The 22,301-nt window shown below is 52.3% G+C and overlaps 7 protein-coding genes across 7 annotated transcripts; 5 read left to right on the top strand and 2 right to left on the bottom strand.

The window, feature by feature from the left end:
- Positions 1–1,857: 1,857 nt before the first annotated feature.
- Positions 1,858–2,934, top strand: UHO2_03458 (putative vacuolar atp synthase subunit d; the record flags this gene model as incomplete). The annotated part of the gene is made up of 1 exon (XM_041558373.1): positions 1,858–2,934. The coding sequence occupies one exon, from the start codon at positions 1,858–1,860 to the stop codon at positions 2,932–2,934; it is 1,077 nt and encodes a 358-aa protein (XP_041414307.1).
- Positions 2,935–4,184: 1,250 nt separating this feature from the next.
- Positions 4,185–11,129, bottom strand: UHO2_03457 (uncharacterized protein; the record flags this gene model as incomplete). The annotated part of the gene is made up of 1 exon (XM_041558372.1): positions 4,185–11,129. The coding sequence occupies one exon, from the start codon at positions 11,127–11,129 to the stop codon at positions 4,185–4,187; it is 6,945 nt and encodes a 2,314-aa protein (XP_041414306.1).
- A 1,459-nt stretch (positions 11,130–12,588) lies between these two features.
- Positions 12,589–14,193, top strand: UHO2_03456 (uncharacterized protein; the record flags this gene model as incomplete). The annotated part of the gene is made up of 1 exon (XM_041558371.1): positions 12,589–14,193. The coding sequence occupies one exon, from the start codon at positions 12,589–12,591 to the stop codon at positions 14,191–14,193; it is 1,605 nt and encodes a 534-aa protein (XP_041414305.1).
- A 1,633-nt stretch (positions 14,194–15,826) lies between these two features.
- On the top strand, positions 15,827–18,007 carry UHO2_03455 (uncharacterized protein; the record flags this gene model as incomplete). The annotated part of the gene is made up of 1 exon (XM_041558370.1): positions 15,827–18,007. The coding sequence occupies one exon, from the start codon at positions 15,827–15,829 to the stop codon at positions 18,005–18,007; it is 2,181 nt and encodes a 726-aa protein (XP_041414304.1).
- Positions 18,008–18,567: 560 nt separating this feature from the next.
- Positions 18,568–19,461, top strand: UHO2_03454 (putative branched-chain alpha-keto acid dehydrogenase e1-beta subunit; the record flags this gene model as incomplete). Its single annotated transcript, XM_041558369.1, has 1 exon — positions 18,568–19,461. One exon carries the CDS (start codon positions 18,568–18,570, stop codon positions 19,459–19,461), a length of 894 nt encoding a protein of 297 aa, XP_041414303.1.
- A 334-nt stretch (positions 19,462–19,795) lies between these two features.
- On the bottom strand, positions 19,796–20,923 carry UHO2_03453 (uncharacterized protein; the record flags this gene model as incomplete). Its single annotated transcript, XM_041558368.1, has 1 exon — positions 19,796–20,923. The coding sequence occupies one exon, from the start codon at positions 20,921–20,923 to the stop codon at positions 19,796–19,798; it is 1,128 nt and encodes a 375-aa protein (XP_041414302.1).
- Positions 20,924–21,381: 458 nt separating this feature from the next.
- UHO2_03452 (putative nucleoside-diphosphate kinase) lies at positions 21,382–21,967 on the top strand (the record flags this gene model as incomplete). The annotated part of the gene is made up of 2 exons (XM_041558367.1): positions 21,382–21,397; positions 21,525–21,967. 2 exons carry the CDS (start codon positions 21,382–21,384, stop codon positions 21,965–21,967), a joined length of 459 nt encoding a protein of 152 aa, XP_041414301.1.
- Positions 21,968–22,301: the final 334 nt, after the last annotated feature.

Below are 22,301 nucleotides of genomic sequence, written 5' to 3'. Positions count from 1 at the left end.
TGCCTGGTGGAGTGAGTAACACGAGCTTACGGAAATTCTTGATATAGCTGTCCATGTCCTTGAAAACAAGCGCCTTGATCTTGCGTCTTGCTGTGAAGGCTGGGTTCCGTTCTTCGTGAGCCTCCAGGAAGGCTTGCCGATAAAGGGTCCAAGAAAAGGAGGAATATTTCTTCCTGAAGGCATGCCACCACCCAATTGGGGAACCCTCGAGACAGCTAGAGATGGCAACTGGCCACCTGCTCTTGCTAACTCGGCTGTCAACCAGTACTTCCACGAAATCCTGAAGCCATTCACCAGCAGTCTCCTCGGTGGAGTCATTGTAGGGGCGGAACTTGGGGATGCGGGCATCCTTGGAGGCATTGAAGATCTCATGGTCATTGGTGGCATCATTGAGATCCTCAGACCAGTCGATCTTGTCTTCGATCACTTGGGCTAGGCTGACATCTCCAGCATCCTGTGTGTCGGTGACAGAGGTCTCTTGCTTGGCCGGCGAGGGCATCACTTCATCAGAGGGGAGCAGACCCTCAGCGGGCTGCTGAGGGACAGCATACTCTTGGACGATCTCATGCGTGCGTCGCTCATTCTGTTGGGAGAGCTGAGCAAAACAGTCGTCGATGGCCTGGGTGAACTGGGTGGGGAAAGCGCCCAGCTTACCATTGATCTCATCGATCGACAGCTTCGTCTCGTTGCCCAGAGCTTTGATGCTATCAGAGAGACTGTCAAGGCTGTTCTGCATCACAGTCTTGACCTTTGCAAACTCTACATCATTCGTGGCTTTGAACAGGTTGAACTGCAGATGGAGCCTGGACAGTTCGGTGATCTGGTTCTTGAGTGCAGTGAGGGTAACGTCCAAAGCACTAAACTTACCAAGAACAGTCTCCTTGGTGATCTTCTCTTCTTCATAGGAGACGAAGAACGATCGCATTTCGGCCGACAACTGGGAGGTGTGGGCTGCAAGGCTCTCGAGCGTCGGCAGTGGCGCCAGGAGCTGGAGGGGGGCTGACATGTCGTAGGGTAGAGGTAGAGAAGATGGGGGGTGTACGAAAAGAGATAACTACACACCAGGGGTAGCAACCACTTTATCGATAAAGTGTTTCCTAGGGCCTTCAAGTACGTTAGAAGGGAAGCTTGGATTAAGAAGTGAAGGGGGAATGTGAATCCTCTCTATATATACCTTACATGCCTGACTGTGTTCTGCTGAGTGCCTGAAGGGCACTCCTAAGTACAAAGGGGAGCGATGGTGATCAAAGGGAAGTGATGGCAAACAAAAGGTAGTGGGGATTCATGCGAGAGAATCAAAGGGGTCCGTAAGGGACTTCTGACGCGTGTTCAGACAGGCTGTCTGGAACATAATTCCAGTCTGCCACTTGCTTGTCAGTCGTCAGAGTCAGGCGCAGCGCGTATCGAGCGTATCGAGCGTATCGCCGCGCCTATCGAATTACAATTCAGTCTGTTAGATTTGACCCAAGTTGCACGTGACGCAGGGGATGGTGTGCTGTGCTGTGCTGTGCTGTGCTGCGTGTTGCCCCTGCGTGTGCTGCCTGGCTTTGGAACTGCGCACGGGCCGCTTTTTTTGGGGGGGGCTTGGAGCAAAGACTGAGAGAGTGCGAGTTGGGAATGTCGGGAATGTCAGCAAGGCAACGCAATTCCAACAAGTTGGCATCTCACCTTGACCATCAATCGCATCCACCACCATCGACGCTCATTGACACCGTCGTTGTTGCCATCTTTGTTAAAGTAGCCGACTACACTGGTACAGTCTTGGCTTCTCCCATCGCGCGGCACTCGATCCGATACGGCCGACTGAGCAACTGCCACAAAGCCAGCTTTGGATCGCTGCAGTTATCGTCGCACAGCATGGAAATGATCTCGTTCAATGTCGACCATGGCTTTCTCGAAGGAGTAGTTCGTGGTTACTGTACATCTCTTCTCGCTTCAAATCACTATCAGTCTTTGACTCAATGTGAAACGCTTGATGATTTCAAAATGCAACTTTCAGCAACAGACTACGGCAATTTCCTTCAAAACGAACCTTGGCCTATTTCCACCTCGACCATTGCCGACAAAGCGACACGGAAACTCGTCTCGGAATTCGAATATCTTAGGACTAATGCTGTTCAGCCTCTTTCCAAGTTCCTCGATTATATGACGTATGCGTATATGATCGACAATGTCATCCTTCTTATTACCGGTACACTTCATCAACGTGACACGCACGAACTCTTGCAAAGATGCCATCCACTCGGCTTATTCGATACAATGCCTGCACTGTGTGTAGCTACCACTGTGGAGGAGTTGTACAACTCGGTCTTGGTCGAAACACCTTTGGCGCCGTATTTCCGCGATTGTATTTCGGCTTCAGATCTGGATGATTTGAACATCGAAATCATTCGAAACACTCTTTACAAGGCCTACCTCGAAGATTTTTACTCCTTTTGCCAGAGCTTAGGCCCAACGACAAAGGAGACCATGTCTCAGTTGTTGAGCTTCGAAGCCGATCGTAGAACGATCAATATCACTATCAACTCTTTCGGTACGAGCCTTGGTAAGGAGGATAGAGCAAGGTTGTTTCCCAGTATTGGAAAGTTGTTTCCAGCGGGGAATAACATTTTAGCTAAAGCAGACGAATTGGATCAGGTCAAGAGCGTTTGCGATGCTATTCCTGAATACCGTTCTTTCTTCGATAGCTCCACTCAAAGTGGTGGCGCAGCAGCCAACGGAGCTGTAGAGGCAAACGCAGATATGTTGGAAGATAAAATGTTCAAGTTGGAGGTTCATCTCAATAGGATGCTCACCATTACGCAGTTTCAGTTTGGTATCTTTTACGCATGGTTGAAACTCAAGGAACAGGAGATTAGAAGCATCACTTGGATCGCAGAATGTATTGCTCAGAATGCTAGGGATCGCATCTCTGACTTTATTCCTCCTATCTAACTCCCACTTTCTACTCGTATACCTTGAGCTTCCTTTGTTTTGCCTTGTTATCCTCCATAAATTGTACATTCGCCACGCTTCGTGTAGAGTGTTGGTGTTTCTTTTGGTGTCCGTGTAAAGCTCTGTTGTTTGTTTCTGTGCAGTTTTCAAATCAAATCCTGTTTGGCATGGGCATTGTATCACAAGTGGCACGTACTGAAGTCGACTCGTACTTATCGTGGTTCTATTCAACACTGGTGCTTCATATGCAACAGGTTCGTGGTGATGCAAACGATTGTCGCTAAGGTGTGCAAACTTTCGTCTCTGCCAATTGGCTTGAAAATCGACTTGAGAGGAACTTGCGCTTCGCTTTGATGGCAGCTTTCGACTATATCCTGTGTCTGCAGTGGTTGCAACTTGAGATGCACTTGCTTTGCAGAGGCAGATGTGCAGTATTCCCTCCTCCTCCTCCTCCTCCTCCTCCTGCTGCTGCTGCTGCTGCTGTTTATCTCGGCTTTCTGATCTTTGTTTCGACTAGCTTAGTAAACAAGTGAACCGTTTTCACAACTCTTTGCCCCAAACCAATTCAAGTTCCTCATAACCACTCCTACCCTCTACATTCTTGTCGCAATGCTGTGCGATTAAGAGTGAGGTTGAGAAGAGCTAGAAGAGAAGACTCGCCTGCGATACATCGCGAGATGCAAAACGGCTCTTATGGTGGCGAGCACCGCGATGATCGCGTAGGCGGCAAGGAGCGGCAAGGAGCGGAAAGAACGGAAAGAGCGCTCAAGCCAATCTGATCGTCTTTCAGAACGAAAGCAACATGTTCTCGTATAACCTCGGTTTGTCCTGATTCATCGCACTAGGTGCTGGAACCCTTACAGGTTTAGGGTTGTTTAGGGTAGAGGCTAAGTGACTTCGACTTTTCTTCTTCCAAGGCAACACCAACTTGACCACCACAAATTCTACACCAGCCCAGTCGCAACTGACTTTCACACTCACGATCGCTACATTTACATCCGCTCTCTAACGGAGCGCACCCTGAGACGACGCACCGATACAAGGAGGCATGCAAGGATGGAATGATCCGACCGATAATCGCTTTTGAAATGCTAGAATACAAATGTGAGGATGCTGGCAAGGGGGAGTCCTAATGCGACGACGCGGCGAGATGCATTGCAATAAATTGTCAAGGAGGAAGTTGAGCATGTAAGGCAGAATCCTGAAGAGGTGCCAGAGATCCGCGGTGAGTACGAGGCGAGACTGTTGCATCACTTGCGCTTCTTGACAAACAAGGCGTCGAGAGCAGCGTTCGAGGGCTTCGGTGGACTGGCAGGTCGGCGAGACAGCGCAGCCAATCCACGTGGACTTCCATGAGCTACTCCATTCCTATTAGGCACACCGATCGGCACGCGCTCTTTGGGGCTAGCACCATGAGGAGTGACCGGCCGCTTGTTGGGGATTCCAGCTTGAACTTGCTGTTGCTGTCGTTGTTGTTGTTGTTGTTGTTGTTGTTGTTGCTGTTGTTGTTGTTGTTGTTGCTGTTGCTGTTGCTGCTGCTGCATAGGCGATACTCGAAGCTTTCCCGCTGGTAGGTCGTTGCTGGGATTATCTGTTGTTCGAGGAGGACGCATCGCACCATTGCCGTTCTGGCCGCCATTGGGTCGACCATTGACAGCACCAGGTCGCAAACCTTGACCGACTGGTGAAGCTGCATTCGAATGAGGACGCGGCTTGCCTGCAGGAATGTCGACCTCAATTGAAAGACGCGGTTTCTTCGGGATCATCTTGGGGTCGTCGACCACGATCGACTTGCGCTTCTTTGGGTCACTGTGCGGCCCTCGAGGAGGCACGCCATTTGGGCTCTGCACGAGCTTCCTCGCGGCGCCATTGCCCTGATTGACGGGTGGAGGTGCGTACAAAGTGCCCGGCTTTTGCACAGGCGGCCTAGCAGTCGATGGCGGCGGTCGAGCGGGAGGTGAACCTGGAGGAGGTCCGGGAGGAAGAGCTGGCAGTGGACCACTTGGAGGCCGAGGCAGAGGTCTTGCTGTAGTCGATCGAGTCGTGCTAGAATTTGCAGCTGTAGCTGGCTTCTTCGACTCGATAGCAACAAAGTTGTTGGCCAGAGTGCGAATTCCCTTCTGCAGCAATGCTACCGTGATGGGTTGCACCGCTCCACGCTGTTCAGCCGCAGCTACTAAGCTCTCCCAGATCGCATCGCCTCGACGCAGATGTTCAGCATTACCAATGATAAACAGGTTGCTCTTGGCACGGGTGACAGCGACATTGAGACGTCGACGATCGCTCAAGAAACCAATGCTGCTCGGCTTGGGCAGTGAACGGACACAACTCAAGATGATGATGTCCTTTTCTTGACCTTGGAAACCATCGACCGTGTTAAAGTCGATGCGCTCGACAATGTCCTGTCCATAGCGTTGCTGGAACGTCCGTTTGAGCTCAAACACCTGCGCCTTGTACATGGTGACGATACCGATTCGATAGTCAAAATTCTCTCGCGGATTGTCGGTTCGCAGTCGCTCGTACAGAGCTAGAGCGACGTTGGCTTCCTCCTTGTTGATGATCGAATGGAAGCGACCAGGCGACTCGGGTGCTTTCGTCGACAAGAACTTGAACGGTCGCGTCAGCTCGTACTTATGCCAAGGCTGGCGTGTCAATTCGGCCATATCGGGTCCATCTTGCAGCTTCGAGTCGTAGAACGCTTTCGAAGGGAAGACCGAGATCTCGGGATGCATACGGTACTGAATGCTGAGTAGATGCACCGCTTGAGGTGCACGCTCAAACATCCTCACAAACAGCGACTGCGAATAGCCCAGCTTGTCGGCTTGCTGTGAAATGACTGTGGGTGGCAACTGATTCGGATCACCGACCATGATGCACTGCTTGCATCCGTATCGAAGCGGGATGATCGTGCTCAACTCGACAGCCTGTGCTGCCTCGTCGATGACAACCGTCTCAAAGTCAAAGGCGACACCGCTGAGCATCTCGTGACCGGCACCCGACAAAGTTGTGCAGATCACATCGGCGTCGCCCAGGATCTCTAGCCTGGCTCGCCTACGATCGGCTTCGCGCTGACGATGCTGGCTCTGCTGCTTATCCTTGGCTTCATCGAGCTTCGACATGATACCCAGACGCTTGGCGGACAAGTTACGGATCTCGGCTTCGAGTTGCGTCGCCAATGCTCCATCACCCGATCCTCGAGCCTGAGACAGTTCGTCCTGCTTCTGTTCTCGTTGCATCTTGAGCTTGTGGATCTCGGCATGCAAGGCGCTTGGGTCGGCTGCAGTGGCACTGTTACGATTGGCATCGAAGGCACTGCCTCCCTCCAGCCGCTGCTCGATGAGGTACTCGAGCGAGATGTCCTTGACACTGACATTGATCGTCTCCTCACGTCCGACACGAACGACTTTGGGGTGGATGACTTTGCCATCCAGTAGGCGAATGCCGGCTCGAGCACGCTTCGCCACCTCATCGATGGCTGCATTACTCGGTGCACACAACAGGATCTTTTTCGTCGCACCGACCTTGCCCTGCGCCTGTCCAGCCTGCACCGACGTCGAAGGACCTTTCCGGCGAGAGACAAAGGCGCCAATGAGGGCACAGATGGTCTTGGTCTTACCTGTACCTGGAGGACCCTGGATGAGCGAGAAGCCTCCAGTTGCCAACGAGCCAAGAATGGCTCGCGCTTGCGGCTCGTTGACTTGATACCCTTGCATCGCCTTGCGCACCTCATCAGCTGCAAGCGTCGCTTTGGGTGCGACACGTGCCTTGATGACATCGCTAAACAGATCAAAGTGCGGAGCGACCATGAGCGCGCCATACTCTCGATGCAGCGTAGTGAGCGAAAAGAGCTTCTTGACTTCCCACTTGGATCGATTGACCAGCGCGGTGCTGACACCTTGACGGTCATCTGCCAAACAGCATCGAAGTGTCAGCTGATGACCTTGAGGATGTCGCTTGAATACCTGCACTTTGGCCAAGATGATCTTGGCCTCCTTGCCCGAGATGGCTGGCCTCCTCTCCTTGAGTCGTACAATTTCGGCATCGTTGTAGTTGATCATCGGTGGCAGCACGTCAGGTGGAATGGTGACGTTGACATCGACAAACATGTCGACCGTAGATCGTCCAGCCACTTCGAGAGGGATGCTGGGCTCATTGTTGGTGTCGGCTTCCTCCTTGGCTTGACGGAACTGCGCCCAGCATTCCAGCAGCAGAAGAGGCCCAAGCACAAGGCCATACTCGTTGGCATTAGCAAAGTGCGGCTGGATGTGTCGATAGGTGGGTTCCTTACCGGGTTGTGCTGGAGGTCGATCGCCTTCATGGTTGTACTTCCAACAGAGAATGCTGCGATAGAGTGCCGAAAAGTCGGGCGGACTACGCAAGATACGCTTGCGTTCGGCATCAGCACGTTCAAGCTTAGCCCGCTCAAGATGATAGTCCTCGCGGATGATCATCTTGCGTTGCGGTGGCTGAGCTACCTTGGGAATACGTGGACGATCCGTCTTGGCACGAAGCGCTGCCAGGCCTTTCGCCTCGCTCTCTTCATCGCTAGACTCGGAGGAAGAGGAGGATGAGGAAGCTGTACTCTCGCTCTCGGCTCTTGCCGCTTTCCTCGCAGCGGCCGCCTTGGCAGCTTCCGTCGTAGGAGGCGGCATCTTGCTGATGAGCGCGCCAGTCACGGAGCTGACAGCAGCGGGTGCCCTGACGGTAACGTCGTCTTCGTGATTGCGACCCCATCGAGCCTCGCCTGATCGCACGTTGGCATTCTGTGGCTTGAACGAGCGACCAGAGCCGCTGCCCAGCTCTTGACGTAGTTGAGCGAGCTTACCAGTGCTTCCCTTGGTAATACCCGCCCGCGAGCTCGCTGACGCACTCGATGAAGACGAGTAGACGCCTCGCGATGAAGCGCCTCGGTAGGCATTGATCGGTGCCGAGGGGGACGGTGCAGCTTTGGGGCGGGTAAAGTCGAGCGTGATGGGCTTCTTGGTGGTGCCCGCATCGGAGCGTTCATCCTTGTCGATATCGATAATGTCGTTGGGATCGACTTTGGCAAAGCTGAGCTTGGACTGCTTGAGCTTGTTCTTGCGCCGTTGCTCTTGACTGTTTGAGAGCATGCCAAAGTTGCCGACACCAGCCCACCAGTGCGAGTTGTCTTGCTCAGCTTTAGCGCGACCAGAAGATGAGGATGTTGTGCGTGGTCCAGATGAATACTTGGAAGCTGATGAAGCATCCTCGGTGCGTTTCAGAGAGGATGACGACGACGACGACGACGAGGAGGAGGAGAAGGAGGAGGAGGAGGAGGAGGAGGAGAAGGAGACCGAGGTTGTAGCCGTAGACTGAGTTGTCTTGACGTCCGAAGCAGTGCTGGTTGTCTCATCATCCTCATCGCTAATCTCGATGATGCCGGCGTCGGGGTCGAGCCTAACCTTGAGATCGGCCAACTCGTCAAGTGTCAGCAAGGTATGTCGAGCTGCTGCATCCTTGATAGCCATCTGTTCGTTGATAAAAGTGAGCATCTTGGTCTTGGAACGTGATGGAAAATCGTACTCGACACCGAACTGGTCAAGCGCCTTGAGGATGAACGACTGCGTCTCGCGGAGAATGTCTTCATCATTCATGCGAAGCCAGCTGGTAGCGCACTCGACGGGTAGAGCAAGCGCTTGCACCATGGTCTCGTCCTCTGCCGACTCAAGGGCGTCTGCATCTTGGCCACCAATCCATCGAGACGGAGCTTCAGCAGCACGACGCACAACGTTGCGGAACACTGCCAAGGCATCGACCATCTCGGATGCAAAGATGGTGACATCACGGAACCACGCCACCATTTCCTCTCTGGGGAGCAGTGTCGACCATGATGGAGTACGTTTGAAGATGGCCGCTACACTGTCGCACATTGAGCGCCAGATAGCGGGAGCCTTGAGCGCCACCGCTTGAAGTGTAGAGCGATCCTCGATGAGTGTCCACCAAGTGCCAGGACGCAAGAGGCCGTCGGTGCTACCAGCAAGCACATTGACAATGTCGGCGAAACTTCTCACCATCCACTTGGCTAGCTCGTTGGCTTCGATCATCTTGGTAATGGCATTGATGAAGAGCTGCAGATAGTCGACAAGAGCGCGAAGAGCCAAAGTGTGGTTGATCTGGAAGAGGATGCGGAAACAGTCAGCACGACTCTCCACCGTGCTGAAGGCTTGTCGAAGCAGGTTCTGAGCGGGGCGGTAGACGTCCGCGTCTGGACACAAGTTGAGCATCAAGAGACTGTAGGCGTCGGCGGTGCAGACTTGCTGAACCTCTTGTTCGCCAGTGAGCTCACCAAAGTCGGCGAGACGCTCGGCAAAGTCGGAACGACGCATAGCTCGGAAAGCGCCAAGTAAGCTAGCTATCGACTGTCGCATACGCGTCACATAGGCGTCGTAAGCAGCATTGGAGCCGGTGGTGGAAGGTGGCTTGAGCGTGTGCGTCTGCAAAGATGGCTGTGTGCAGACCGCAATACGGGCTAGAGCACCGAGGAGAATGCTGAGGCCCTGCTTTGAAGAGCCAGATGCTGTGACGTTGTACACCTCTTTCCACAATACGCTGCAGATCTCAACGAGAGGATATTCTTGGCGGGCTGTGTCCTCGTAGAAGGTCTCGAGGGAGACGACAGGTTTGGAGTCGCGCTGGGCTCTTGTTCGCTCTTTCCACTTTTGGTTGTTGCGAGTCGAAAGCGCCGACAGCTTTTCGAGAGCTTGCGCAAGGTTGGTCGCGTCTCTTTCAAAGGCTTGCGCGATGAGATCTCGTGCAGCGCGTCGAGTGGACTCGTCGGCTTTGCTGTCTTGGGCTTTGCTGTCTTGGGCTTTGTTGTCTTGGGCTTTGCTGTCTTGGGCTAGAGCGGTCCGAGCGATAGGAGCAGCGTAGAGATTGACGATATCCCTGCTGTTGGCTTGATCCGCATGGTTGAGAACGAGGTCGATGGCCTCTGCGAAAGCAACGGCTCGAGTCTCGTTGGGTACATGACCTTGTTGCATGCGTTCAAAGAGAAAGTTGGCGATGCGTTTGATAGCCTCGCGGAAGGGCTTGCCACCTTGCGGTCGGAGTGTGTCAAGGTGGAGACGCATCCAGCCGAACAAGAGACCTTTCTCGCGTGGATTGGAGAGGGTACGCTGTGACTCAAAGAGCGGCTTTGTGAAGAATGGATTGTCGAGAATGCCGGAGAGGATGACTGTAGGGTACTCGTCGTCTTTGTCGGAAGGAGCTATGTGGGAGGTGTTTTGGGTCCATATCGCTGGACCTCGCAACTTGAGCAAGACTGCGTAAGCTTTGAGAAGGTCGCAGAAGCGATCGTCTCGGTCGTGGACATGGCTGAGGATGGTTGGGGTCAGAGCTGGTGCGGATGTGGGAGCAGCATTGAGGAGAATAGAGAGCAAAGACCAGTCTGCCACTGCGCCTTGATCCGAGTATCGGCGTTGTACGCGTTCGAGTGCTTGTGCAAATACGAATGTAGCGGCCATCTCTGGTGGCAGAGGTCTAAGCAGTAGCATCTGTCTCGCTGCAAAAGCACGAAGGGTAGCGTCATCGTCGATGGACAGCGTCAACAGACCTGCGGGCAGCTCTTGAATGTTGGGGAGCTGTTCGAGCTTGATGAGGCCTTTGAGGGCTTGGTTGAGCTTGGCTGCGTTTGGCGATGCGGCCAGTGTGAGGAGGGCGTAGATCTCTGGGCGAGTGAGCTTTCGGAGGAGGTCGCCTTGTGTTTGTCTGGCCTTTTCGAGCACATCGAGCGCGAGCTTCTCCTCGACCGAGTCGACGTAGGCGAAAAAGGTGTTGAGCTTGTCTTGCGGAAACTGCGAGAGGTAGATGGTGCGAAGATGGTGCTTGGCTCGGAGAAAACCTTTGTAGCATTCGATGCAGTTGGAGTAGATGGCCGAGGTGATACGACTAGTCCAACGCTCGACCTGATCCTTGGCACGAAAGCTGAAGACACGAAGCATGCAGCTCTCAAGATCAAAGTCGCAAGGCCTGCCTATTGAGCAGAAGATGTGGGATTGCTTCGCCTTGCCCGAATCGAGGTAGTCGCAGGCGGCTTGGAGCAGGTCGGAGAAGAGATCGACATCGAGCTGATGTGAGCCAACTCGCTCGAGCTGACGCTGCACATTGTCCGGGAGCGGAGGTGGCGAGCCAAATCGAGCGGCTCCGCCTCCTGGTTGTGTGAGCGGACAAGTCATTTCAGGCTGGAGTCCGACATGATGATGGCAGCGGGAGGTGGGGGAGATGGGGGAGAGGGGAGATGGGGGAGAGAGGAGATGGGGGAGAGGGGAGATGGGGAGGTGGAGAGGTGAGGAGGTCAACGAGATCCTGGATGAACGCTTTACAAGCGGGGGATTAGGATGATGGTAGTGGTGGTTGTTTGTGGTCTTGACGCTATCCTCTCTTCCCTCCTCTCTCTCTCTCTCTCTCTCTCTCCCCGATTAGAGTCGACCTCGAATGGCTGAGTCGATGTGATAATAGCCAAACACGATGGCTGAGTCGATGTGATGTGATAATAGCCAAACAAGATGGCCAAGATAGGGTGATCCGATGATAGGGTGATCCGATGATAGGGTGATCCGATGATTGTCAAAGCCGGATTTGAATGCTTTTTCTCACGCTTTTGGTGTGACTTTAGAGAGAATCCACAAGCTGAAGCTGAAAAAGAGGGGTGACAAAGAAAGAGAGAGAGAGAGAGACACACGCACGCGCGCTTGGCAACTCACTCCCACTTTCCGGCATGGTCGAGTGACGCGAGAAGAAAGCAAGCTCAGACTCAAGAATGTTAGAGCGACACTTGGAATCGCCGATTCGTTTCTAGTTCAGCAGAGTTGATCGAGATAGCCGTTCACACGTTCAGGCTTGGCTCGACTGGCTTGTTGCTTCAACGACGGCAAAGACCAACAACCAAGTGCTCAAGTTCGAGTTCAAGTTCGAGTTCAAGTTCGAGTTCGAGTTTGAGCGTAGCAAGGAGGTTAGGGATCAATGTTAGGCTCGAAAAGGACACACAACCAAGTTAAAAGCTGATTACACAGATTCGATGTGGCTCCTCCATTGCAACCGAAGCATGTTCGCGTCGCGAGTGTGAGGAAAGCGGATAGCAAGTTGGAAATGTGGCAGTTGGAGGCAAGCAAACCGCTCTTGACGACTGTTGGTATGTTTTTTGACAACTCTGACTGACTGTAAAGATAGAGAGAAAGAGGCTGCCCAGCGATCGGTTACTCTCGGTTTTTGGCCATAGCAAAACCCTAAGCCCTTGTCCGTCAATAACCGACAGCGCTTGTATCTCTCTTTTGTTCGATTCGGCTACTGCTAGAATTGGCGATGATAATGATGATGTTAATGACGATGATGATCTTCATCATTGCTGCATATACCCAGCTCGCTCCCACACCCAAAACGCCCTTTCATTTCATGTCCTCTTTTCATCTCGCTCCTTCCCACGATTTAGTGCAGCTGACATCGCCTTCCACCGCTCATTGCTACACAAGACTCGCACATAGGGACGACTTGGAGGATCACTCTGCACTCATATAGTCCCGTCTCTCAGCACCGTCTCTCAGCACCGTCTCTCAGCACCGTCGCATCTGGACTATCGTCTCGATCCACCCATCTACCTCGAAAAAAAAAAAAAAAGAGTCGCTAAAATCCCGCAAAATGTCGCAAACACTCGCATCCAGCAGTCGCAACTCGTCCACTTGCTCCTTGGAAGCACTTGAGACAGCCGACTTTCTCACAAGCAACAGCTCCCATCTCTCCTCTTCAGCCACATCCATGATGGATGAACCCTTCTACTCCACATCCGACCTGGCACCCAAGCTCTCCTCTGCACTCCCATGCTCCAAGACGACAACCTCTCTCGCATGCGCTCTTGAGGACATGATCCGTACAGAAGGAGGTGGAAGCTGGCCACCCAAGCCCACCTATCGCCACTCTTGGCCGCACTCTCTTCACATCTACGACCAAGTTGCAAAGCAAGCACCACCACGCTTTGTCACTTGCGAGCTGCGACCCAACTACACCGACACAGAACTGAGAGCAAGGATCGATGACAACCGCCAATGGCTTTGCGACGCCTTGGCTTCTGTCAAGGTGGAACAAGTCATCTCGACACTTGCTCAACTTGATGCCAACGCGCGTCTCGGCCTGCTTGCTTGCATGGCTTACCTTAGCCACCTCTATCGATGGGGTACACTTCCAGTTGTAGCCATGGCACAGGATGAAAACAAGATCGACTTGCCCAAAACCATCGCCGCACCCTTTCGTTGGCTCAACGAGTTCTACGGTATCCAGTCTAGCGGAGGCTGTCTCTTCTCCATGACCCTTGTCAACGTCATTCCAAAAAGCGGCAGCAAGCTTGAGATGGCTTACTCGAACATGAAACACATGCCCCACCAATCCGTCATTGACGCAGAGCGATACAACGCTTTCGTCTTTTACGAAATGGAAAGGATCTCGCTGCCACTCTACCGCTCCATGGCCCAATGCCAGACCTATCTGGCGCAAGGACAAGAAGAGCAAGCAGCACATGCGCTCAAGCAAGGACATGTTGCTCTTCAAGCCGCTTTCAAGCATTTCTTCGACACTTTGACCGAGGAAAAGATGCAAAAGGCGGTTTGGATGTCGCATGCTCAGGGTTTCCACGGTTGGGGGGTTGATGGTTTCGATGGTGTTTCTGGTGACCACTCTCTGCTTATACGTACTCTGGATGCATTGCTTGAGATTCCGCTCGAGACGCGAGCCGGTTGTCCATTCGCTACGGTTCGAGTGCCAGTCAAGCGTTGGGATACTCGTGCTGTCTGTGCTGAAGCCACTGGCATGTTGAGCAGACTATATAACTGGATGTGGCCCTCAGCCTCGACCAGGGCTGCCAGCAAACTGGCCACTGTCACCTGTGTCAGCAGCAAAGCAACAAAAGAGATGCGATTCAGCGAGGTAGCCTATTCCAACGACTACCTCCCTCGCGGCCAAGTCAATTGGATCCGTTCCGTTCGCGAAGCTCGACTGCGCACACTCGCCTCTCTTTCCCCGCACTCTCCCGTCACAGCAGAGATGAAGGAAATGGCGAAAACGTTGAAACTTTGGAGGATGGGTCATACGCGTAAGGCCATCTACTACGAACATCTTGATTTGCCCGAGAGAAAACCAATGACGGCTTCCGGCGGTGTTGGTGGTGGTGTAGCTGGAGAGCACCAAGGGTTGGCACAGATGATGGAGAAATTAGAGGCTAGATTGAGGGCTAGGATTGCTGCTACCAAGTGAAACTGACCGGGGGGGGGGGGGGGTCGAAAAGGGAAAGGGGAAAAGGGGGGGGGGGGTTGTTTAAAAAGGGGCTGGACAGGAGGTTATGGCTCGCAGTTGAAATGATTTTGTAATTTTTATTATTGTTTTTTTGTTTTTTTGTTTTTTTGTTTTTTTCTCTTTTCATCTCGGCTTCTATGCCGAGCGAGTGTGGGAACGCTTTCCTTGGCGCCGTCAAAGCTGTCAAATATCTTTGCTGGTCTCTTGCCCCTTTTCGGCGCTTCCGAAGAAGAAGGGAGCGAACTGAGCTGAATGTTTTGGGTGGGTTGAATCGGGGAATGATCTCGATATCGGGAGATGGTTACTTTTGGTACTTTCGCATGTGTCGCTTTTGACGGCTTGCTACCACGGGGCAAACTCTCGCATCGCTTTTGCTTTGGCTGGCTGATATGATTGCAGTTCTTACGCCTTGCTCGACCTTTATCGCTGCCGCCAGTCTCTGGAAGGGTGACAGGCTCTCGAATGCTCACCTGACCAAGAGCGATCAAATCAAGAGAAACCGCCGAGCTGCGCAGAGACGGACAAGCCGAGCTGACCTCTGCTGGCATCGCGAGAAGGCAACGGGGAAAAAGGGCTCCCTTCATGCGGTTCTGTATTGGTGTGTTCCGTGCAATTGACCGACATATTAAGAGGACACTTTCGCGTGAGAGAGAGAGAGAGAGAGAAAGAGAAAGAGACCATGCACTGTAGCAGTGAACAGCTTGCCGAGGATCAGAGCAAGGATGGACGTGTGTGCAAAGGTGCCGACGACAATCGCCTTGCTGTTGTGCTGTAAGCGCGACTCGGCAGTCAAGCAGAGCTCGTGTAAAAGAAGCGGGGATCCCCACTATCACTCTCTGCCCACACTGGCACACTAACAATTCAGCTGTTGCCCCAGTATAGGCTTCTGATTGAAGGAGAGCTAAATTACTTCGGATTCACCGAACCATGAGTCAAAGCAGGCATCCGGTGAGTGCCAATTAAACAAGATCACAGTTGGAGAAAGGCGGCAATTCAGAAACAGAGACGATTTATTTTTATTTTAAACCTTTTTTTTTTCTTTTTTTTTTTTTTTCTTTTTTTTTTTTTGTTTTTTTTTTTTTGGTTCGCAGTCAGTACAGTTTGAGACTGGCTCAGGGAAAGCCTGCTCTCTAGGACATCACCGCAGCTTTTATTTTTGCTTTCCCACCAGCACTCTCTGTGATTCTTGGACTTGTCATCGACCTTGGCTCTTCTCCTCCTCTTCCTCCCTCCTCTGCCTCCTCTCCTCTGCCTCCTCTGCCCCACTCTTCATCGGCTTGTCCGCTTGGACCTACTCATCCTTTGCCTCGCGCCTGTGTACTTGTTTCTTTTTTCCTTCTAGGTTTCTCTCTGTTCTCTGTTCTCACACCTCAAGACCATCCTTGCAACACCACCACCCACCACCACCCACCACCACCATATTGTCACATCTCTCTTTTTCCCACGCCACACCTGCCATCCCCCTCATCACCTTGGTCGTAGAGCTCAGCACTGCCACCGCCACCGCCACTGCCACTGCTCTCCATCATCACTCATCGATCACCTTTGCGCACCATCCATATAGCAGCGTCGTCGTCCCCTTTTGACCACCAACATGTACGTCTCAGCTATCCGAAGGTCCGCCAACTTGACCTTGGCCAATGGTGCCGAGATCCCCAAGTTGGGTTTCGGTACCTGGAAGATGACCAAGCAACAAGCCGTCCCTGCTGTTGCCCACGCCATCAAGACTGGTTACCGTCACGTTGACTGCGCTTGGGCTTATCGAAACGAAGATGCCGTTGCTGCCGGTATCAAGAAAGCCGGCGTTCCTCGTTCGCAGTTGTGGCTCACTTCAAAGCTCTGGAACTCTTTCCACCATCCTGCCCACGTTGAAAAGGCCCTGGACGATACCTTGAAAGATCTCGACACGGACTATCTCGACTTGTACCTCATGCACTGGCCCGTTGCTTTCCTCAACGCCAACGGTGCCATGGTTCCTTCCATTCGCAGCACCGGTGGTCACCCCGTCGAACAGACTCGTCTCTCGCGTGACTTTATGTCCACATACCGTCTCATGGAAGAAATGGTCAAGAAGGGCAAGGTTCGCAGCATTGGTGTTAGCAACTTCAACATCCGTCGTATCAGCGAGCTTCTTGAAGCATCCAATCTCAAGCCCCTTGTCAACCAAGTCGAGGTCAACCTTGGTGTTCACAACGAGGAGCTTCGCAACTATGCCCATGCTCACCGCGTTACCCTTCAGGCCTACTCTCCATTCGGCTCGAACCAGAACGCAGCCAAGTATCTCGACCATCCCGTCGTCCTGGATGTTGCGCAGAGGAACAACATCACTCCTGCCCAGGTCTTGTTGGCTTGGACGATGGGAAGAGGTATTATTCCTATCAGTAAGAGTATCACTCCGGAGCGCATCGAGGAGAACTTCCGTACGCTCCAGATTGAGCTTCCTCAAGACGAGATCAAGCATTTGACCAACGAGGCCTTGAGCAGGCCCATCGAGAGAACCGTCGATCCCACCCAGGCTTGGGCCGTGGAGGATGCCATCTTTGAGGATGGCATTGATCAGACCAGGGAGATGGAGTTGAAGGGTGGAGCTTATCTTCCACCTCCTGCTTCTCAATCGCCGATCGAGCATAGATTGGATCCCCGTAACGATCCTCAAACTCCTGCGAGATTCTTTCATACCGCCGCCCATCCTATGGCAACCAACTCTGCAAGCCGCCGTCGAGCTACTGCTATCCAGGCTCGTATGGCTTCCAAGTCGCCCTCCTCCTCGTTCTTGCGCAGCTTTGCCACCTCGAGCCGATCTGCTGTCACTGCCGAGGTCCAAGCTGCCAGCAGGTCGGAGGCACCGGTCGTCAGCGAGTCTCCTCTACTACGAACCACTTCCGAATCTGCCCTCGCCACTCCCGGACTCAAATTCATCGACGGAGAAGAGAACATTCAGAGAGAAACGCAAAAGATAAACATGTACACGGTGCGTACCCGATCCTTTTCCACCTCTGCTCCAATTCGTGCTTTTTCCGTTTCCTCCTCCTCCTCCTCCTCCTCCTCCTCCTCGTCCTCCCCTGCTACCAAGCCTGTTTCTCCCCCTAGTGCTCGCTCTGCTCGTGTTGGATCTCGAAAATATCCTTCGAAGAAATCTTTTCTATACGAAAAATACCTCCGTCTCCTAGCCGACAGTCAGTTGGTTCTTGTGCTTCAACACAATAACCTCTCTGTCGCCGAATTCTCCAAAATTCGCTCCGATATTGCTGCCATCAAGCTTCCCGCCTCGCAGTCCTCTCCGGCTACCTTGACGGTCGTGAGAGCGGGCGTGATCAAGGCAGCAGCAAGGCAGTTGGCCAGTTCCGAGAGCAACCGTGGCGCCGTCATGGAGAGGTTGCAACCGGCTTTGAGCGGGCCGATTGCTTTGCTGACTTGCCATGTTTTGGATCCTACCTATCTCAGTGGCTTGTTTAATGTCCTGGATCGCGCTTTGGGACATGTTGCTCCAAGGGCTCCGGCGGGAGGAGTCAAGTTCCCCGAGGTGGCTGTGGCTAATCCGAGATTAGTGCCTCTGGCGGCGCTGTTGGAGGGGGGGAGGTTGTTGCATGTTGCCCAGGCGAGGGATGTGGGGAGGTTGGGTGGGTTGGAGCAGTTGAGGGTTCAGATTGTTGGATTACTTTCAACTTGCGCTCAGCAGTTGGCTGGTGTGCTGAGTCAAGCCGCTGGTCAGCAGTTGGCTTTGACGCTGGAGGGTAGGAAGAGAGATCTTGAGAGGAAAGCACAGAACGTGTAATGACACAGGAATATTCGATGTGTGCTTCCTTCTCATCATACTATACATGCCGTAGATTCGTATCTGCCGTCACTATCGCTACCTTGCTGTGGTTAGCCCGTGTTGTCGATCTCGTGCTGTGTTTCGCGCCTCCGTTTTGCTTGGATCCTCTTGTTCTTTTTGCGATCCTTTCGTTTGGCTTTCAATTTGGCATGAGCATACTGACCCTTTGCTGCTCTCCTTGGGCCTCTTTTTTCTTTTTTCTTTTTTCTTTTTTCTTTTTTCTTTTTTCTTTTTTCTTTTTTCTTTTTTCTTGTTTTTATCTTCTACCTGTCTCGATTCGTTTGCTTACTCTGCTCCATTCGCATAACCATTTGACTCAACTCGAATTCTGGACATCCTCACTTTACTTCGGTTTAACACTTACACGTTCAATTCAAACATGCATCGTCGTCCGCTTTGTCATGCCTATTGCACGCTTATAGGCTATTCGCGACGCACAATCGCATACTCTCTCGACGGATTCTACGGCTCTCGTGTTCGGAGAAGATGTTGCTTTTGGCGGGGTGTTTCGTTCCACTATGGGTTTGTCCGAATGTTTTGGTCGCGATCGAGTTTTTAATACGCCTCTTTCGGAGCAAGGGATTGTAGGGTTTGCTATTGGTGTTGCTGATATTGGTCATACGGCAGTTGCTGAGATTCAATTTGCTGATTATATCTTTCCTGCTTTCGATCAGATCGTAAACGAGGCTGCCAAATACAATTATCGTTCAGCTGGTCAGTTTCATGTAGGAAAACTTACCATTAGAGCTCCTTGTCAGAGCGTAGGTCATGGCGCTTTATACCATTCCCAGAGTGTCGAACAGTTCTTTATGGCTGTTCCGGGTTTGAAGGTGGTTGTTCCAAGGAGTCCTGTTCAGGCTAAGGGATTGCTTAGGGCGAGTATTGTTGATTCTAATCCTGTTGTGTTTTTGGAACCAAAGTTTTTATATAGGAGTAGTGTAGAAGAGGTTCCTGTGGATGATTTTATTCTTCCTCTTTCCGAGGCAGAGGTGGTTAAGGGTGGTGATCATATCACTTTGCTTAGTTGGGGTGGACCCTTGTATGCTTGTGTGCAAGCACTTGAGCTTCTTGCAAATCCGCCGAGGGAGATTGCAAAGCATGTTCCTCAGGCTGTGAGAAGTGCAAATGTGGAACTGATTGATCTTCGAACAATTCTTCCTTGGGATAGGCAAACTGTTATTCAATCGGTTGCAAAGACGGGAAGGTGTATTGTAGTACATGAAGCTCCTGTTACAGCAGGAGTTGGCGCTGAGATCGCAGCAGAAGTACAGAAGTCTTGTTTCTTGAATTTGCAAGCTCCAGTAATCAGGCTAGGTGGTTGGGATACTCCTTTTCCTCATGTTGGAGAATTGTTTTATAAACCAGAGGCCATTAGGATTCTCGATGCTATCATTACCAGCTTGACTTACTAAACCACCACCAGCGTGGCTAGCTCCCAAGCCTGTCCTTTGCAATCCATGTTTTTCTGGCCTTGTCTATTCCAATGCTTGGTGTCTTGTGGTTGTGATGAGTGTTGTCATGTTGGTTGAGCAGGTTTAATCTCGAGAGGCTTGCGTGGGTTGAGCGTCTAAGACGATCCGCTTTTCTTGCATCCTGGCCTTTTGCAAAGTCGTCCAACGGATGCTGAGCGCAAAGTCTGACTCTCTTGCTTTCTCTGCGTTACCCACTCGCATGCTTCAAAGACCATCTTGTTGGCAGTGCAATGGAAAACAAGGGCATGTGTTTTTTCTGTCAAGATGGCTGTTGCTACAAACTGCAAACCCTGACGAGAGCGGCATCTTTAGTATTGGCCTGATCGCCTGCAAAAGCTAGGAGGTATTTGCTTGGATGCCAGCTGAGAGTGTTGATCATTGTTCCTTGTCCCAAGGGGATTTTGCATACTTGATCTCCACCTCCTGACCGCACACCGAGACTTGGATCGGTAGCATTGATCGAAATGAATGCATCTTCTCCTCCGCTTGCGAGCAGTTCACCGTCGAAACTAAAGCCTATTGCTCGCGCGGGGAAGGCGAGACTGGTCACCATTTTGTGTGAGAACCATTCTCTCGAGTCCCAGAGGGATATCATTGCGTCGCTTGATGCTGTTGCGACAAAGCGGGAGAGTGGATCGTGTTGGATGCAGAAAACGTTGCTTGTATGGGCTGGATGCGAGTGAATTCGACGGTAAGGGTTGCGCGAGGAGCAAGTATGGTGCATGTGAATCCATCCCGAGCCCGAAGAGAGCAATAACAACGACCCGTCCGAGGAATAGGAAAGTTCGTTGATTTCGTCGTAACTGCCCATTACCGTCGCTTCATCAAAAGTCTCGTCTGCAGGAGGAGCACAAGTTCTACGCGAACACACGGTATGAATTGCCTTGCCCTGTCGACAATCTATGATTGATACCGTATCAGATTTGTCCCCCACAGCGATGTAGTTTCCGGTCGGATGATAGGTTACGTTGATGTTCGCGCCCGGCGTAGCAACTAGCATCGCAGCTTCGGTCGTCGAGTTAAGGCGGGTATCCCATATTCTAACGCTTTTATCGCCGGAAGCTGTAGCGACAAGTTCCGGGTTGGTGGGATGCCAGATTAGTTGATCGACCGAGTCTGTGTGACCTCGGAGTTCGGTTGATGCTCGGTGGTCGATGGATCGTTCAGGGACCCAGATCCGGATAGTACGGTCAGAGGAGCAGGTGGCGAGCTTGCGACCATCGATGGACCACCCAACACCACGGACCGAGGAACGATGGGCCGAACGGAGATCTTTGGTTTTCAAGGAGGAAAAGTTGGGCAGAGTGATAGAGCGAGAGTTGAAGGAGGTGCTGATGTGCGCAGAGACGGTGGATTTGCTTGTTGACGCTGTTGGAGGCGGTGGGTAGAATGAAAGTGACATTGTGTGAGCGAGGCAAGGAGCAGGTCGATGGTAAGGGTGCAATCGAGGCAGAAGCCTCCAAGCCTCCAAGCCTCCACACTTGGAGAAGCAAAAGAGCTTCTCTTGGTCACGTGGGAGAAGAGGAGCTCTTCTTCTTTTCGTGCGAAAGAGGATTGAAGAGAGGCGGCGAGTTGGAAGTTGCTCTTTTGATGCTCTGATCAACTTTTCCTTGCCCCTGTGTTTTAGCCATATTCTTCTCTCTCCTTTGTCTTGTGTTGTTCGTTTGAGAGGTGTGTGTGTGTGTGTGTGTTGTGGCAAGAATGCAGTTCCTAGGCAAGCGCTGGTCAAGAACCGAGTGGATGTTGGCTTTGCTCCTTTTGCTTTCCTGCACCTTTCACTTTCGATTTGCTACTCCACCACCATCTTCCCTACCCATTCAACCTTGCTCTTGTCCATCCCAGACAGATACTTCTTTCAAAATGGCCACTGAACAGAGTAAGTACTGCCTCCAACCAACCTCCCCTTCCCCCCAACACAACATGTCTGCTCCTGAAACCAGTTCGAAATGCTGACTTGGTCCTTATTCCTCCGCCGTAACTTGCTCGCTCTCCCCCCCTCGCAGCCTACATCATGATCAAGCCCGACGGCGTGCAACGTAACCTCGTCGGCACGATCATCGCTCGTTTCGAAGCTCGCGGTTACAAGATCGCCGCTCTCAAAATGGTTCACGCTTCCGAAGAGCACCTGGAAAAGCATTACGCCGATCTCAAGGACAAGAAGTTCTTCCCCGGTCTCATCAAGTACATGGCTTCCGGTCCCGTCGTCTGCATCGTCTTCGAGGGTAAGGACGCGGTCAGGACCGGTCGGGTGTTGCTCGGCGCTACGAACCCCTTGGACTCGGCTCCCGGTACTATCCGTGGTGACTTTGCCATCGATGTCGGACGCAACGTCTGCCACGGTTCCGACTCGGTTGAGTCAGCTAAGAAGGAAATCGCCCTTTGGTTCGGTGAGCAGAAGCCTACTATCAGCTACCAGCGTGCTGTCGATGCCTGGATCTACGAGTAAATCCCTCGTCTTGCTAGGCTAGTTTAGGATCGTTTTGTCTGCTGTAAGTTGCCCGAGTTGGAGGGAAGCGCCGGAGTTGGAGGGAAGCAAACCGTTCTTGACCAAGCCGAGGAGCCGACAAGGGGGGATTATGTCAGCTTCGGTCAAGCCGAGTTGAGTCGAGTCCTTCTCTGGCGGTCATTCAATTCGTATTTTTCCCGTGTAGCTTCTCCATTATACGATCTCGTCGAATCACATCGATTTCGCAAAGATATAGAATGCAGCCGTTGCTGCCCCGACTGTACAGCCTATGCAGCCTGTGAGCCTCTGCCGCGTTCCATTCACCACCTCGTCG

Source organism: Ustilago hordei (genome assembly GCF_900519145.1).
Source record: "Ustilago hordei strain Uho2 genome assembly, contig: UHO2_contig_05, whole genome shotgun sequence".
Lineage (NCBI taxonomy): Eukaryota > Fungi > Basidiomycota > Ustilaginomycetes > Ustilaginales > Ustilaginaceae > Ustilago > Ustilago hordei.
The sequence above is the reverse complement of the archived record's forward strand: the minus strand, read 5'-3'. Positions and strand labels throughout refer to the sequence as shown.